The sequence below is a fragment of the Sphaerodactylus townsendi genome, linkage group LG09 (genome assembly GCF_021028975.2).
Source record: "Sphaerodactylus townsendi isolate TG3544 linkage group LG09, MPM_Stown_v2.3, whole genome shotgun sequence".
Taxonomy (NCBI): Eukaryota; Metazoa; Chordata; class Lepidosauria; order Squamata; family Sphaerodactylidae; genus Sphaerodactylus; species Sphaerodactylus townsendi.
In genome coordinates, this window is record NC_059433.1 from 90,436,235 (window position 1) to 90,450,147 (window position 13,913).

The 13,913-nt window shown below is 41.2% G+C and overlaps 1 protein-coding gene across 2 annotated transcripts; it reads right to left on the reverse strand.

Annotated features, from left to right (window-relative positions):
- Positions 1–327: 327 nt before the first annotated feature.
- Positions 328–13,045, reverse strand: OTUD6B (OTU deubiquitinase 6B). Of its 2 annotated transcripts, none has more exons than XM_048508442.1 (7): positions 12,847–13,042; positions 9,139–9,293; positions 7,953–8,045; positions 5,825–6,137; positions 4,210–4,271; positions 3,188–3,294; positions 328–656 (listed from the first exon to the last, which is right to left on the reverse strand). In XM_048508442.1, exons 1-7 carry the CDS (start codon positions 12,947–12,949, stop codon positions 572–574), a joined length of 918 nt encoding a protein of 305 aa, XP_048364399.1. In that variant the 5' UTR covers positions 12,950–13,042; the 3' UTR covers positions 328–571. The 2 variants fall into 2 exon arrangements, with proteins under 2 accessions (XP_048364399.1, XP_048364400.1); XM_048508443.1 differs by lacking the exon at positions 328–656 and adding an exon at positions 2,170–2,805 and having other exon boundaries at positions 12,847–13,045.
- Between the last annotated feature and the right edge of the window lie 868 nt (positions 13,046–13,913).

Genomic DNA, 13,913 nt, shown 5'->3' on the forward strand with positions numbered 1-13,913 from the left:
TAAAAGGGCTAAAGCGTGTAAAAAACAGACTGGGATTTCTGAGCTTCTGAATCAAATACACCTGTAATGTTCAGAATATTAACTGCTAACCTATGAGAAGTTAGGCAAAGAAAAAAGTCACAAGTATTGTTTAAGGTACTTCAACCATAAGAGGCACCCTAACCCTAGTATTACTTCAATAGTGTTTCAATTTCACATTGCTACTTAAAGCATCTTAATTTCATTTTGACTTTCATCTAATAAATTCTGTTCATAGGAAATGTACTGAAACAGAAGCCTACATACTACTGACTTCACTACAAAACAAAATATGTAGTGCAAACCAAATACTTCATATTATATAGTTTATTATGAATTGCATTACAAACACTTTATGGACAATTTTCTAAAACATGATTGCATCAGAATTTATACTGCTTAAAAATATTTCTGATATATACACATACATACACCAAAACCATCCATTTCTTATTTTAAAAAGGACAAAATTAATTTGCTTTAAGACCTATCCAAAGGTGAATTGCTTAAAGAGCAAAATATCCATAATTCGTATCTTCTGAGGAAGTGTGTACTAGCTTTCATTATCTGTAGTCGTTTCCAACAGAGGTTTTACAGAATTATAATGTTCTCCTAATCCATAAGCATGTCTCATATACCTAGAACCAAAAACAATAATGAATATGCAATACATTTTCTTCTAAACATAAATGGTAGAGTAAAAGTTACGCTTGCTTACTACTGAATGTGAGAAATATATAAAATGAATATCAGGAATTAACTCAAGCATAATGAAAAGGTTCAGCAAAGATCAAAACCCGCATTTCCCCTTAAACTAACATACATAGAAGTTAACTAGGTTAATCAAAATCAATTGATACACAATATGGAGAAAAAGATGAACAACTTCCCAAGGATGCTTGTTCCATAGGACTGACAATTTCTAAGCTTCTCCAATTCTATCCTTGCACTTTTGCAACATATTCACTAATAGGAGAAAAGCAAATTCAACCATGATAGCAGCTTCTAAGAATATGAAGATTGGGCTTTCACCTAGAATGAAATGCTGCCTCCCAAGAAAGCAATATGAACATTGAATTGGATTATCTATGAACTCACCATTAACTAGTACTGTAAACAAGCCCCAGCCCAATTCAACCTAAAAAAAAATCATCTCCCTTCTTAACTTCATGCTACTTCCCCACTCTAACCTTTTATTTACGGAATAAAACTTAAAACGGAACGAGATGGGAAAATGCCAAGATGACAGAATGAACTGCATTACTGTAGGTGAATAATCAAAGAGAATACCGTATATACTCACGTATAAGTCGACCCATTTATAAGTCAAGGCACCTAATAGTGCCTTGAAGAACTGGGAAACCTTATTGACTCGTGTATAAGTCAAGGGTGGGAAAGGTCCATGGGGAGATGGGGTGCTGAGCAGGCAAAGGAGCCGCAGTTGGGGGAAAGGAGCCCCAGAAGCCTTTGGGAGGCTTTTTAAGGAGGGGTGAGGTGGGTCTAGGGAAAGGGAATAAGCTAGGGGCCGTGGAGGGTGAACGGGATGGGAGGTGGTGGAGGAAAAGGCAGAGAAGAACGAGGCACAGAAAGTGGCTGAAAATGGGCAGCAGAGAAGAAGGCAGGAGACAGCGAAGCAGAGAAAGCAGGCTAAGGCTTGGTTTAAGAGAAGCTGCCCGTTGGGCAGCCTGACCCTATGGTTTTCTTAAGGAGACTGGCTCCAAAGGTTATGCCCCAGACATTACTCCCAAAAAAAACCATGGAAGCCAAGCTGCCGATTTGGCAGTTTGATCTTGAGGGGAGCCTTCAGGCAGCACCACCCAAGGCTGGTTAAGCACCTGAGCATTGCCCTTTAAGAAAACCATAGATATACAAGTCTCGGACAGGCAGCCCAGCCCTATGAACATGCAGCTCAAAGGTTGTAGCAATCTTTTTGGGCGTACCAAAAAACCATAGAATCAGGCTTTCTTGTTTCAGAGCAGCTTCTCTGAAACTAAGCCTCAGTCTGCCAGGAAAAGAAAGAAAAGGTGAGTTAGTGAGGGGGCCTGCCAGTCAGCAGGAGAGAGCAAAGATAAAAACTAAGCACAGAAAGTGGCTGAAAGGGGAGGCGGCAGAGAAGAAGGCAGGACAGGGGGAACACCACACAAGAATTACCTGTAAGTGGGACCTGCGTATAAGTTGAGGGGGCCATTTTTCAGCCTAAAAAAAAAGCTGAAAACCTCAACTTATGAGCAAGTATACATGGTAATATTTTATAACACTCCTCTAAGTTTAAATGCTCTGAAAAGAGAAAGCAATGATAGAATTCTCTGCTGGTCTTTCTATCTGCATTGAACTTTTTATGCACGGTACATTCAAAGCTAGAATCTACCACCAGCAGTATGAAGTGGTATAGTTTATTTTACCACCTCCGCATTCTCCCTCCTCATTTTCCCTCCTCATTCTCCTGTGTGTCTGAAGGAGGTCTTAATGCTGCCACTCAGTCCTAAAATGAATACCCAACTTAAAAAATATTGTTATATTTACAACATTGAATCTTTTTTTAAAAAATAAAGGCTTACAAGTCATCAAAAAGTAGAAAAAGTTAAAACTGGCAACATTGGCTGGTTTCAACTTTTACTGCATTTTTGAGAGCCGAGTTACTTGTCCATAGTAACAAAGGGAGCCTAGAAAAATTATTTAAGTACTGACCTCATATTTTGCTGTGGTTAAGTTTTTACTGCCAGACTCCACTAGAGATATGGAATGTAAAATGACCTTAATAATAACCTTCTGCCCACTGTCTATACTCTGCAAGAGAGAAAGGATCATGATCCAGAAAAGGCACCCTTTTGCATATGTGCCCAACACAGAACTGTTAACAGTCTCCTGTCAGTGGTCACACAGGCAAATAGAAGAATGAATTTGCTCTAATTTTCTTTAATGCTTGCTCTAATAAAATACTTGCAGTGTAATCCTATGAATGTTTACCTCAAAAATATGTCCTACCCAAATCAATGTCTTATTTCTAGGTATTTCAGCCTACATGAATTTAACTGGTTTCAATGTACTCATGCAAAGACTTGTTCAGATACTAAAGAACTATAAGTTTTATTTTATTGTATTTTCAGCTTCAGCCATTTATATAGTCTTTTAATAACAGTGAACTACAAGGGTTAAAGTATCTACTTACACAAGTATTAGTGGCTTCCTACTGTATTCTTCTCCAACGATAATGGGAGGTGAATCCATCTGTACTACTTCAATTGGGGTTTGCAAGATATGTGAAAGAGCCCTTAACTGTAAGGCAACATTACAGTGCACAAATCAGATCCTTACAGTATTATTCTGGTTCAACGCTTAAGTTGTTTTAGCTATTTTTTAAAAAAACTCATAATAAAGATGAAGCATCTTTGTGACACCTTGAATGTAAAACGTTTTTTTTTAAAATCCCAGGTATGGGGCTTCTAGGCATCCCTCACAGTGCTACCTGTGATCTTCCAAGACGTCGTTTAGCTTTTTAAAAAGATGTAATGTGTACATAGGTGCTCACATGGGGTAGAAAATGTTGACAGAGAGAAATTTTTCTCTCTTTCTCACAATACTAGAACCAGGGGGCATTCATTGAAAATGCTGGGGGGAAGAATTAGGACTAATAAAAGGAAACACTTCTTCACGCAACGTGTGATTGGTGTTTGGAATATGCTGCCACAGGAGTGGTGATGGCCACTAACCTGGCTAGCTTTAAAAGGGGCTTGGACAGTTTTATGGAGGAGAAGTCGATTTATGGCTACCAATCTTGATCCTCTTTGATCTGAGATTGCAAATGCCTTACCAGACCAAGTGATCGGGAGCAACAGCCGCAGAAAGCCATTGCTTTCACATCCTGCATGTGAGCTCCCAAAGGCACCTGATGGGCCACTGCGAGTAGCAGAGAGCTGGACTAGATGGACTCTGGTCTGATCCAGCTGGCTTGTTCTTATGTTCTTATTTTTTTCTTTTTTAGTTTTGGATTCTTTTGCAAGCCTTGGGGTTTCCCAGAGGAATATACACCTTGGAATAGTCCCAGTAATGGCTTTATATTAATCATTTCTGCCATATAGTATAAATAGAAAATGACAACTTTTTGTTATTTACAAATATCTAATATCAACAAATATCAGACATTACTATTTAAGACATTATTTATGGGGTGTATGCAGGATTTATACTTACTTCTAACTGACCACCCCAAGCAGCTGTGTTTGCTATATCACAACAGTATTTTTCAAATTCATCTACAAGGGAAAAAAATTCATTGAATTAAGTCTCTCTTAGCAGAAAGTCGGAAGAGAAAAAAAGTGAAGCTAAAATGGAAAGAGCTAATGGACAAGATAGCCTGCAAAAGAACTGCCCTTCATATAGTAAAACAGATGAGGGAACAAGTAAATAAAACAATCAAAGATATCACATTCATCAAAGAAAACAGAAATGAGAGTAAAGCAAATTTCTAACCAGGTGAAGCGACAAAATACCAAATGCACTAAAAGAACAGACTTAATTGCCAGTAGAGCATTCACCATAATAATTTGGACCTTTTCTAAATTGCACAGTGGGCTTTATCTGGGATTTGATCTTTCTCCAATTTACGAGCATATGACTTGGAGGAAATGCTATAGCACACATGTGTCAAATTCGCAGCCCTCCAGATGTTATGGACTACAGTTCCCATCATCCCCTGCCAGGGGGTGATGGGAACTGTAGTCTATAACATCTGGAGGGCCGCGAATTTGACACCTATGCTAGTATAGCAGATCCAGTTGCTATAATAGGCTGGATCCATTCTGGTAACCAGAGAGTCGACTTTGCTCCAGGCAAGGAGCATTTCCTGACTTAAGCCTCAGCAGTCTGAGGACAAAATGTATGCAGGAGGATCTCAAGTTTGAGGACTTTTTCCAATGGAAAAATTGGAAAGTACTGTCAATACCTCTTATGAGTGAGAAAAAGCTGGTCTTATGACGCATTTCACTGATGCCAAATGAAAGAGTCTGAAGACTTTTGCTGTTTCTTTAATTAGAGTCTGAAGACTTTTGCTGTTTCTTTAATGGAAAAGTGGTAAATTCTAGGAAGCAATGGGGAAGAAAACTCTTACACTGTAAACGTATGTAAAATGTAAGAATTTTCTTCAATGGAAGTAATTTTGGCAACCATTAATATGATATAAAATGTTCAATCATAATAAATTATTTGAAATTTCATCTTGATTTTCAACATTATAAAGTTTAGCTTAATACCCAAATGATAAATATTATTTTGCTTAATATGTTTTCTACCTTCAGCTTCTATCTTTTCCTCCTTCTCAGGAGACAAAAATTAACATGGGATAGTGTGATCTACAACTCTTTCTCAAGTAGAAGGTATACTTGAAGTTTATCTTATAGACAGTGAAGATATATGCAATTCTATACGCTAGCCAAAGTATAAATTATGAATTTTATGTTGTTAAACAGGGAATTATGTTTAGGATTGGTAGGAAAGTAATTGTAGCACATATTGTTGCATATGTTATGTTCCTGTTGCAACTGGTATTCACTTCAGGTATTCCTACTTGGAAATAATACTGAAAAACAAAGGACTTGTATGTGAGTAAACAGACACAGGCTTATGTTGAACATAACTTGTAATTCGTTGGAAATCCTTAAGATTTGGCACAATCACACTATGAAAACAAAACATGACACACAACTAGAATCAATCTGGTTTATCTGTAAAAGAAGCTGACTCTACGCTTACCATAGCAGAAATATATAAATAGCAGAAATGCAAACAACAACAAAAACTATCTACCTACCCTGATTGTACAGATCACCTGTGTTTGGATTTGTCAAGAATGGTAAGAAGTCATCTGTGTGAGTTCTCATGTACTCTGCCGTTTGAGCTCTAAGAGTCGCAACAGTCCAGGAGTTTTGCCGCTCCTTGAGCTGATCTTCAATCGCTCTGTACATGCAATGGCCATCAGAGGGGATTTGTTTGATTTCTAACAGCCTTGTTGACAAAATGTGTGCAAGTTGCTGGCTTTCGAGGTGCCTAGCTCCTGCTAAATTTTCTATCTCAGCTTCTGCTATTCTTTCTTCCCTTTCCTTCTCCAATGCAGCTTTTTTCTCCTGCAAGTTGAAAACAAAACACACTGAAACTTTGCATTTGCCCATGCTTATACAGTCTTATACGTGTGAGACACAGTATGTCCTACAACCTGAACCTGTTGCTGCATGTATTATACTACCACCCTGTTTCCCCGAAAATAAGACCTAGCATTGTTTCCCCGAAAATAAGACCTAGCATGATTTTTCGGGATTTTTGGAGAATGCTTGAAATATAAGCCCTACTCCAAAAATAAGCCCTAGTTACAGATTCCCCGGCGCAGCTGATCTGGTCATGTTTGGGGTGCAAAATTTATTATTATTATTATTACTACAAAACAGTTATACACAGCAAACAAGATCAATATGATGGATTTTGTATTACATCACACGTCGGACACTTCCCAAGCATCTAGGACTGTGTGATGTATCGTCGAATAATGCGTGCAGAGCCGAGTAGGGTGGCCTCTTGCAGCTGACATATGGTGATTTTGTCAGCGCCAATTGTTTTTAAGTGCCGTTCAAGATCTTTAGGCACTGCACCCAGTGTGCCGATCACCACTGGGACCACCTTTACTGGTTTGTGCCAGAGTTTTTGTAGCTCAATCCTTAAATCCTCGTATCGTGTAAGTTTTTCCAGTTGCTTCTCATCAAAAACTTATTATTATTATTATTATTATTATTATTATTATTATTATTATTATTATTATTATTACTATTACTATTATTATTATTATTACTATTACTACTATTACTACTACTACTACTTATTCGATTTGGTAAACCACCCTACCCCCAAAGGGCTCAGGGTGGTGCACAACAAACAACAATACAATAAAACAAATCGAATAACCCCAGTTAAAATACAAAGCCTTGAAACTATAAAACTACGGCAGCAGTAGTAGCCTTCAATAAATAATTTAATTAATAATAGAAGACGTCTGGCACCCAACCCCAGTGATCAAACCCTGGGAAGGGAGGGGATTGGCAGATGGTCCAATAGATAGCCAGTGTGCAGGACAACATGGAAAAAAATAAGACAGCCCCTGAAAATAAGCCCTAACGCATCTTTTGGAGCAAATATTAATATAAGACCCTGTCTTATTTTGGGGAAACACGGATATGTAACAGTGTATACTATGTATTTCAGTGTGGGTTTGGATGTTTGCAGTTGCAATAATATTACATTGCCTACTGGATGTCCCATCTTGTTGATGTATTAATGTGAACTATGTTACCAACCTGAATCTCAGAAAAAAAGTGGACTACAAATAATGTTAAATAATTATGTATTTATTCAGATAATTATACCGTTTTTCTCTCCAAATGGGATCTAGAACAGCTTACAACATTATTCTCCTCTTCCACAACAACCCTGTGAGGCTGGTTAGGCTGAAAGAGTGACTGGCTCAAGGTCACCAAGCAAGCTTCCATGACTGAATATGGATTTGAACCGGGATCTCCCAGATGCTAGTCCAACACTCTAGCCACTACACAGTTTAGCTTATCTAAAAGCCCAATCCAGAGGTCAGGGCAGACTCACCTTTGGAGGGGTCAGATATAGGGGCACCTGGAAGCCACGCAGCTTCACGGCACCACGACACCATTTCTCAGTCCCATCAGCACAGGATGCTGTGCTGGCATGGCTGAGGGCATTCCAAAGGCATGATGGGGGTGGAGTCGACCATTTTTTTGGTGACAGTGAGTTTTTATATTTTGCCTGCATGAGCCACTGAAAAGTCCTCTGGACCTCTCCCCAAAACTTGAATCTTGGTCTTCAGTGCCACTCACAAATACAATCCCAAGGAAGAAAAAAGCCCTTTCAAATCTAAATCTTACCCGCCTTTTCTGTGCTTTTGATATTCGAGGAGGCGGAACCTGTTGTGTGTTTTCCAGCTCTAAGCTTGCCATACTTATAGCTGCAGAATCCTCCTAAATGGCAAATAAAAGTTACCCAATTATATATAAACAAAGCATAGAATTAACTATCAATCTTTTCATATTTCAGCTTCAGGGTAAATACAGGACACTTGAAAACTAGCTTCATTTGGAACCATGCCCAACTACAGGAGCCCATAACAGAAAAGCTACTTTGTCATCACATCAACATACTTAAGCCAACGTTTCAATCCCTTCTATGCCTCTTCCTGTAATGCATATATGAAAATGCCAGCATATTATTCTGATGGAACAAATGTTAGAAATAATCCTCAACAGCCAACTTAATTATAAATCAGTTCAGTTCCATTCCTTTCTGAGGTGTAGCCTTAGAAATCTCCAATTGTTTTTTTAAATTACTCCCCCCCGCGCCACACACACACACACACACACACACACACACACACAAATAGCCACCTACCACTCCTAAAGTATTGCTTGACTTTTAAAGCAAAGATTTTTTGGGCATAAGAATTACCAGTGGTTCTTATGGTTTCAGTGCTTGACAATATTGTCCAATATGCAGATTCCAGTCACTAACCAGGCAGCTTAAAAATAGAGTTTATGAATCACCTCACAGATGCTGCATGCAAGTTATGTCTTCAATAGATCAAGCAGAGTAAGAACACTAAAACTGCACTCTAACATTCCAAAGAAGCATAGATGACAGTCAAATTAATGCAAGCTCTCTAATCAACACAGAGCAGTGATCTAAATCCCAAACACCACAGACAGTCAGATATTTGCTATTGTACAAAGCAAAGCAAATAAAATCTATTGGGTCCTAGAGTCTGCGACTTCCCAGAGAGTACCATGAACATTGAAAACATGCAGTGTGTTTCATATAACTACCCTACAGTTATGTCTAGGTTTTACGCAGTATAGTTGGCAAGAATTACCTGTGCTCTCATAAATTACTCATCCACTGCACATGTCAGAAGAGCACAAAAAATTACCTCTACCAAGATCAAAAGACACCAATGACTTTGGGATGAATACCTAATTCATTAACAAATGTAACTAAAGTGTTATGCTAAGAGCAAGAACAAAATGTACCTATGGGCCTTCAGAAATAAAGTTAGCACACCTTACTCTCCTCAGGTACTGTCTCCTGTAGTTCATTCAGCTCTTCTTTATGCTTCTGTTCCAGATCTGCCTCCATCTTTGCAACACTGTCTGACAGCTGTTTTCTTCTCTTCTTATCATTCTTTGGAACAGCATTTTTCATTCCTTGAATTTTAGCTGCAATTAGATAAATGATAAGCCCCTAAGGATTATTCTCAAATCACTGTCAATAATTATTCTCAAATCACTGTCAATAATTAGAAATGTTAATACTTAAACTTAACAAGACTATGCTTCCGATCCAGGGGGGAGGGGGGGGGGGGACAGGACAGGAATGAAGGGAATTGTGGAGGTGGTGGGGCCTATGCTGGCAGTACCCTCCCTGGGGCACTTACCATGGCAGAGGGACAAATCTGATGGTGAGCAGCCGTCACGACCCTCCACAACAGCCAGACATGGCACAGAGCACTATGCCAGAACTCCTGCACCTCCACCGGTCCAGCGGGGATGTTCTAGAGTGGTGGCAGGGGCAGCGTTAGAAGGCTTCCACCCCAGCTTTGCCTCCTGGGAACTGGCATCCTGGACTTGAACTTGGAGGGCTTTTCAGTGAGGGGAGGGGTTTTCTTGCCTCCCCGCACCACCAAAAAGTCCTCTGGAGATGGCAGGACACCACCGATATGACATTGTCCCTGGTCACCCCAGGACTCTGGACTCGGCTGCCTGTCGTGGGTTTGGAGTCAGCCAGCCAGGAGTCCTCCGATAAGGAGCACTGGCAGGATGACCCCAACATGCTGCAGCCCCATTTGACTGGGCCTCAAGTACAGCCAGTAGCCTCACAGGATGCAGACAGAGCTGGCCCAAGTCAAGAGTTGGAAGTCAGAGGGTTTGCAGAAGCACCTCCAGCCACGGAGGCCCAAACTAGTAGTCCACCCAGCTCACCTGAGTCTGTGAGACACCTGATAATCTGTACCCAGCAAGAACTGCACTCTAAAAGGCACAGAGTGCATTACAGGGAATGCTTAGAGTCTGCTCAGAATCAGGACTAGGCAACAGCACAGATGGCTGTGGAAAGAGAACATCACCGGAGCAAAGTTGTTGAAAGTTTGACAGCACCTGCTCACAGACAGATAACCCAGGATTGAGACTCAGTTCAGAGTACTTGACTTGACCCAGCCTTGACTCTTGCTGACCAAACCTCAGCCCAGCTTTACCTTGCTCCATTTGCCTCAAAGTAAGATAGCTTCTCTTGCCTTGCCTCTGTGTTAGCTAGCAGCTGTAACTTGACTCCCCGTGAGCCTGGCAGGCCAGGATACTGCCCATCATATATACCTGCTAATGTACATCTACCTGATCTGACTAATCATTTTCCAGAAAATATATCAGTGTAGTACATTTCTATTTTACTCATGAACTTCAAACATAATGCAGAACCACTGCTTTCCAAACACAGACAGAAAGATTAGTTTTTAAAGTAATAAAATTCAACGTTCGTATTATTTATAGCAACTCAACACAAAACTTCACTTCTTTAACATTACATTCTAAGGAAGTTTTCATTTGTATGAGATTAACGAGATGCATGTTAAGATCAGCTATTATAAAGCGTTATATCAGGGATGCTAGTTGAGTATGTTTTGTGCTATTGAACAAACCTCTCAGTGATAAGAAATTACAATAAGCACATATTCAATTCTATACTTTGGAAAAGCTTTTAAAAAAATTAAAAATTAAGTCGATTGTTCAGACTACTCATGAGATTACATGCATTTTTATATAGCATCCGCAGAGCCTTGCTGCGTAGGCTTGGGGTCATCATAACAGAGCAAGAAAACAAGCTCTCATTTCCAGTGCTTGAAAGCGGGACTCCTTCCTCTGCTATGACAGCAGCTGACATTATGACAGCTCTGACTAGGCTTAGAAATTATCTTTCCATACACAGAGCAACTGCAGCATGCCAAGAGATTCTGCAGGCAAGACTCCCAAAATAACTTATGCTGCATTCCAAAAACCAGCAGCCACCCAATTCTGTAGCACAGGCACAGTTTTTACAAGGCTGCATCACTGTACCACACCTCTCCAGCATAGGACAGCATTTCCACTGTTCCATCAATAAGCTTCTGAGCAGCACCAGCTAAAAGTTGTTAATGTGTGATAGCATTCCACAATCACATTCCTGGCACTTACTAGATACTCTTTCTTCCCCCAAATCTAGGCATCGTTGCAGCATGCAATACAGGAATACTAATATGTACATTTTGCTGGCCTGTCTCAAGCAATCCACTAGCCAGAAATGCAATGTCTGTCCTTGAAAGAAGATCTCCTACATACCTGCATTCTGACCATGTGTGGCTTAGCTTGCTCTGTGCTAGCAGTTACAATGAGATAACGCCTTTTTTTTAAAAAAAAAAGAAAAGCTGTGACCCATGTAATTTTATTTAAAAATGCATAATTTACTTCTTATTTAGTGTCCAGTTCAAAAGCTCACAGTATAATGCTGAAATCATCTAATTTGTATGTTTGCCCAGTCAGCTACCATTGTGGCTTCCTCGCTCTGGAAATGTGGCATGCAGTAGGAGTGCTACAAAGATCTACACCCAAAAGTCCCTGTATCAGTCAAAATCAGATAACCGAGTCAGTACAAGATACATTCTACCCTCTAGGGCAGTGATGGCGAACCTTTTCGAGACTGAGTGCCCAAATTGCAACCCAAAACCCACTTATTTATCGCAAAGTGCAAACACAGCAATTTAACCTGAATACTGAGGTTTTAGTTTAGAAAAAACAGTTGGCTCCAAGGCGCATGTTACTCGGGAGTAAGCTTGGTGAAGCATCCGTGCAACGCTTCGAATGGGTGAATCATGACCCTAGGAGGGTTTACTCAGAAGCAAGCCCCATTGCCAGCAACCGAGCTTACTCCCAGGTAAATGATCATGTCCAGGCCAGCCTAGGTGTGTGTGTGTGGGGGTGATTTTCTGCCCCCCCCCCCACATGATGAACTCTGTACACGCGTGCCCACAGAAAGGGCTCTGAGTGCCACCTCTGGCACCCGTGCCACAGGTTCGCCACCGCTGCTCTAGGGTTTGCCAGCGTTAGAATCCATGTGTCTAGGGCCAGTTGTCGTTTTAACTGCAACTTGATATGCGGCAGCAGCAATTAGCAGAGAGGGGTTATGGCTAAAAAGTGAAGCACATGCTACATGCAGAAGGCTGCATATTCAGTCCCTAGCATTTCCAGCCAAAGGATCTCAGACAGTTAACTGGTGAGCTTTCTTTGCCTGAGATCCTGGAGAGTTGCTGACAGTCACCATGGGAAAAACAACGAAGAATGGCCTTCGCCTTCATTAAAAATAAAAAACCACCAATATTGCCACCTGCTTCAAGAAACGTCACTGATGTTTTGAAATAATTATTCGTTCGTTTCGTTTATTCATCTTTCTCCTAAACGGGGACCCCAGGCAGCTTACGGTGTTATCCTCCCCTCCGTGTTATCCTCACAACAACCCTCTGGGGTAGTCTAAGGTGAGAGTGTGCTGGCTTAAGGCCATCGGGCAAGCTTTCATGACAGAACCAGTCTGACACTCTTACTACGATACAAAGCTTTGTAGGTTTAAATAGGAACAAGGACAGGAGCCTGTTTCTCCAGCTACCGACCTTACCAACCTATTCGCCCGCCCTGGCATCCGGGGTTCTGCCTAGTCGCAACACCCATCGGGGGCCCCGGGTCTCCTCACCCTGCAGTTCACGCTTCTCCTTGCGCTGCCTCCTAACCAGCAACGCCAACGCGTCTCCCTCCTCTGCAGCCGGCTCCTCTTCCTCTTCGCCCGGCCTTTCCATGACGGCCGCGCCACCGCCGGCCGCCACAGCTTTCACCCAGGGCGATGGTGCCGCGCAAGACCCAGCAGCAAAGCAAGCGAGCCCAGGAGACACGTGCATCTCCGGCCCCGCCCACCGGGAAGGACTGCCATAGAGAAAGGATATCGGAGGAGGAAGGCTGGGAGAAGGAATCTGTGCTGTTGAAGGAGTGCGCCGCCTAATGGTCTTTTGTAATACTGTGACTCCAAGGGTTTGATTGGAGATAGAACACGAAAGTGCTTCTTACAAATGAGTGACTTTCCAGAAAGGAGAGAAAAGCCTGATGATAGGCATAGTGGTGTCAGCCTGTGGTTTTCAAAATGCTGCCCTTTTTGTCACAGATAGTGGAGGCCAAATTGTTGGTGAAGCCAATGCATAATCTGTTGGGGTGTGGTTTCCATAGGGTTGCCAATATCCAGGTGGGGCTTTGCATTACAGGTCCTCGATCTATGTGCTATAGACAGCATTTTCTCTGGAGAACCTGGCAGCTTTGTGTGGTGCCCAATATTTCTTTACTTTACAATATTTCAAACCAACAGGAGAGAGCTTTAAGTAGCTTTATTTGCAAAGAAAGGGGAGACACCCTGTCTGGGTAGACTCCGCTGTTAAAGAAATGTAACAAATTTCCGACACCAGAGAACTCATTGCTCTGTCCTTCACCTACAAAATGCCAAATGCCTGGTTGCTGTTTTGCAAAATGGTCTAAGTGAGTTCTGAAGTATGCAGATTCCACATTTAGGGAAGTGGTGTAGAGATTGGAAGACAGTGTTTATATCATAATCCTTGGTCATATGAATATATGAATTCACCCTGTATAGAGTTGGGTTCATTTGTTCACTGTCCAGCATGAGGAGGAACTCTGAAACTCAATAGCTAGCTTGCTATTTTGGGCGTTTCTGTTAAAAGGAACTTGCTTCCGAGTAAACATGCTTTGGATTACATTTCA

Excerpts from the sequence above, each read along its gene's own strand:
- OTUD6B (XM_048508442.1), bottom strand. The coding sequence starts at position 12,949 with ATGGAAAGGCCGGGCGAAGAGGAAGAGGAGCCGGCTGCAGAGGAGGGA. Across the intron at positions 3,295-4,209 it reads CTTGGGGTGGTCAGTTAGAA|TTAAGGGCTCTTTCACATAT; the intron begins GTAAGTATAAAT and ends GTTGCCTTACAG. Across the intron at positions 657-3,187 it reads AGGAAGCCACTAATACTTGT|GTATATGAGACATGCTTATG; the intron begins GTAAGTAGATAC and ends TTTTGGTTCTAG.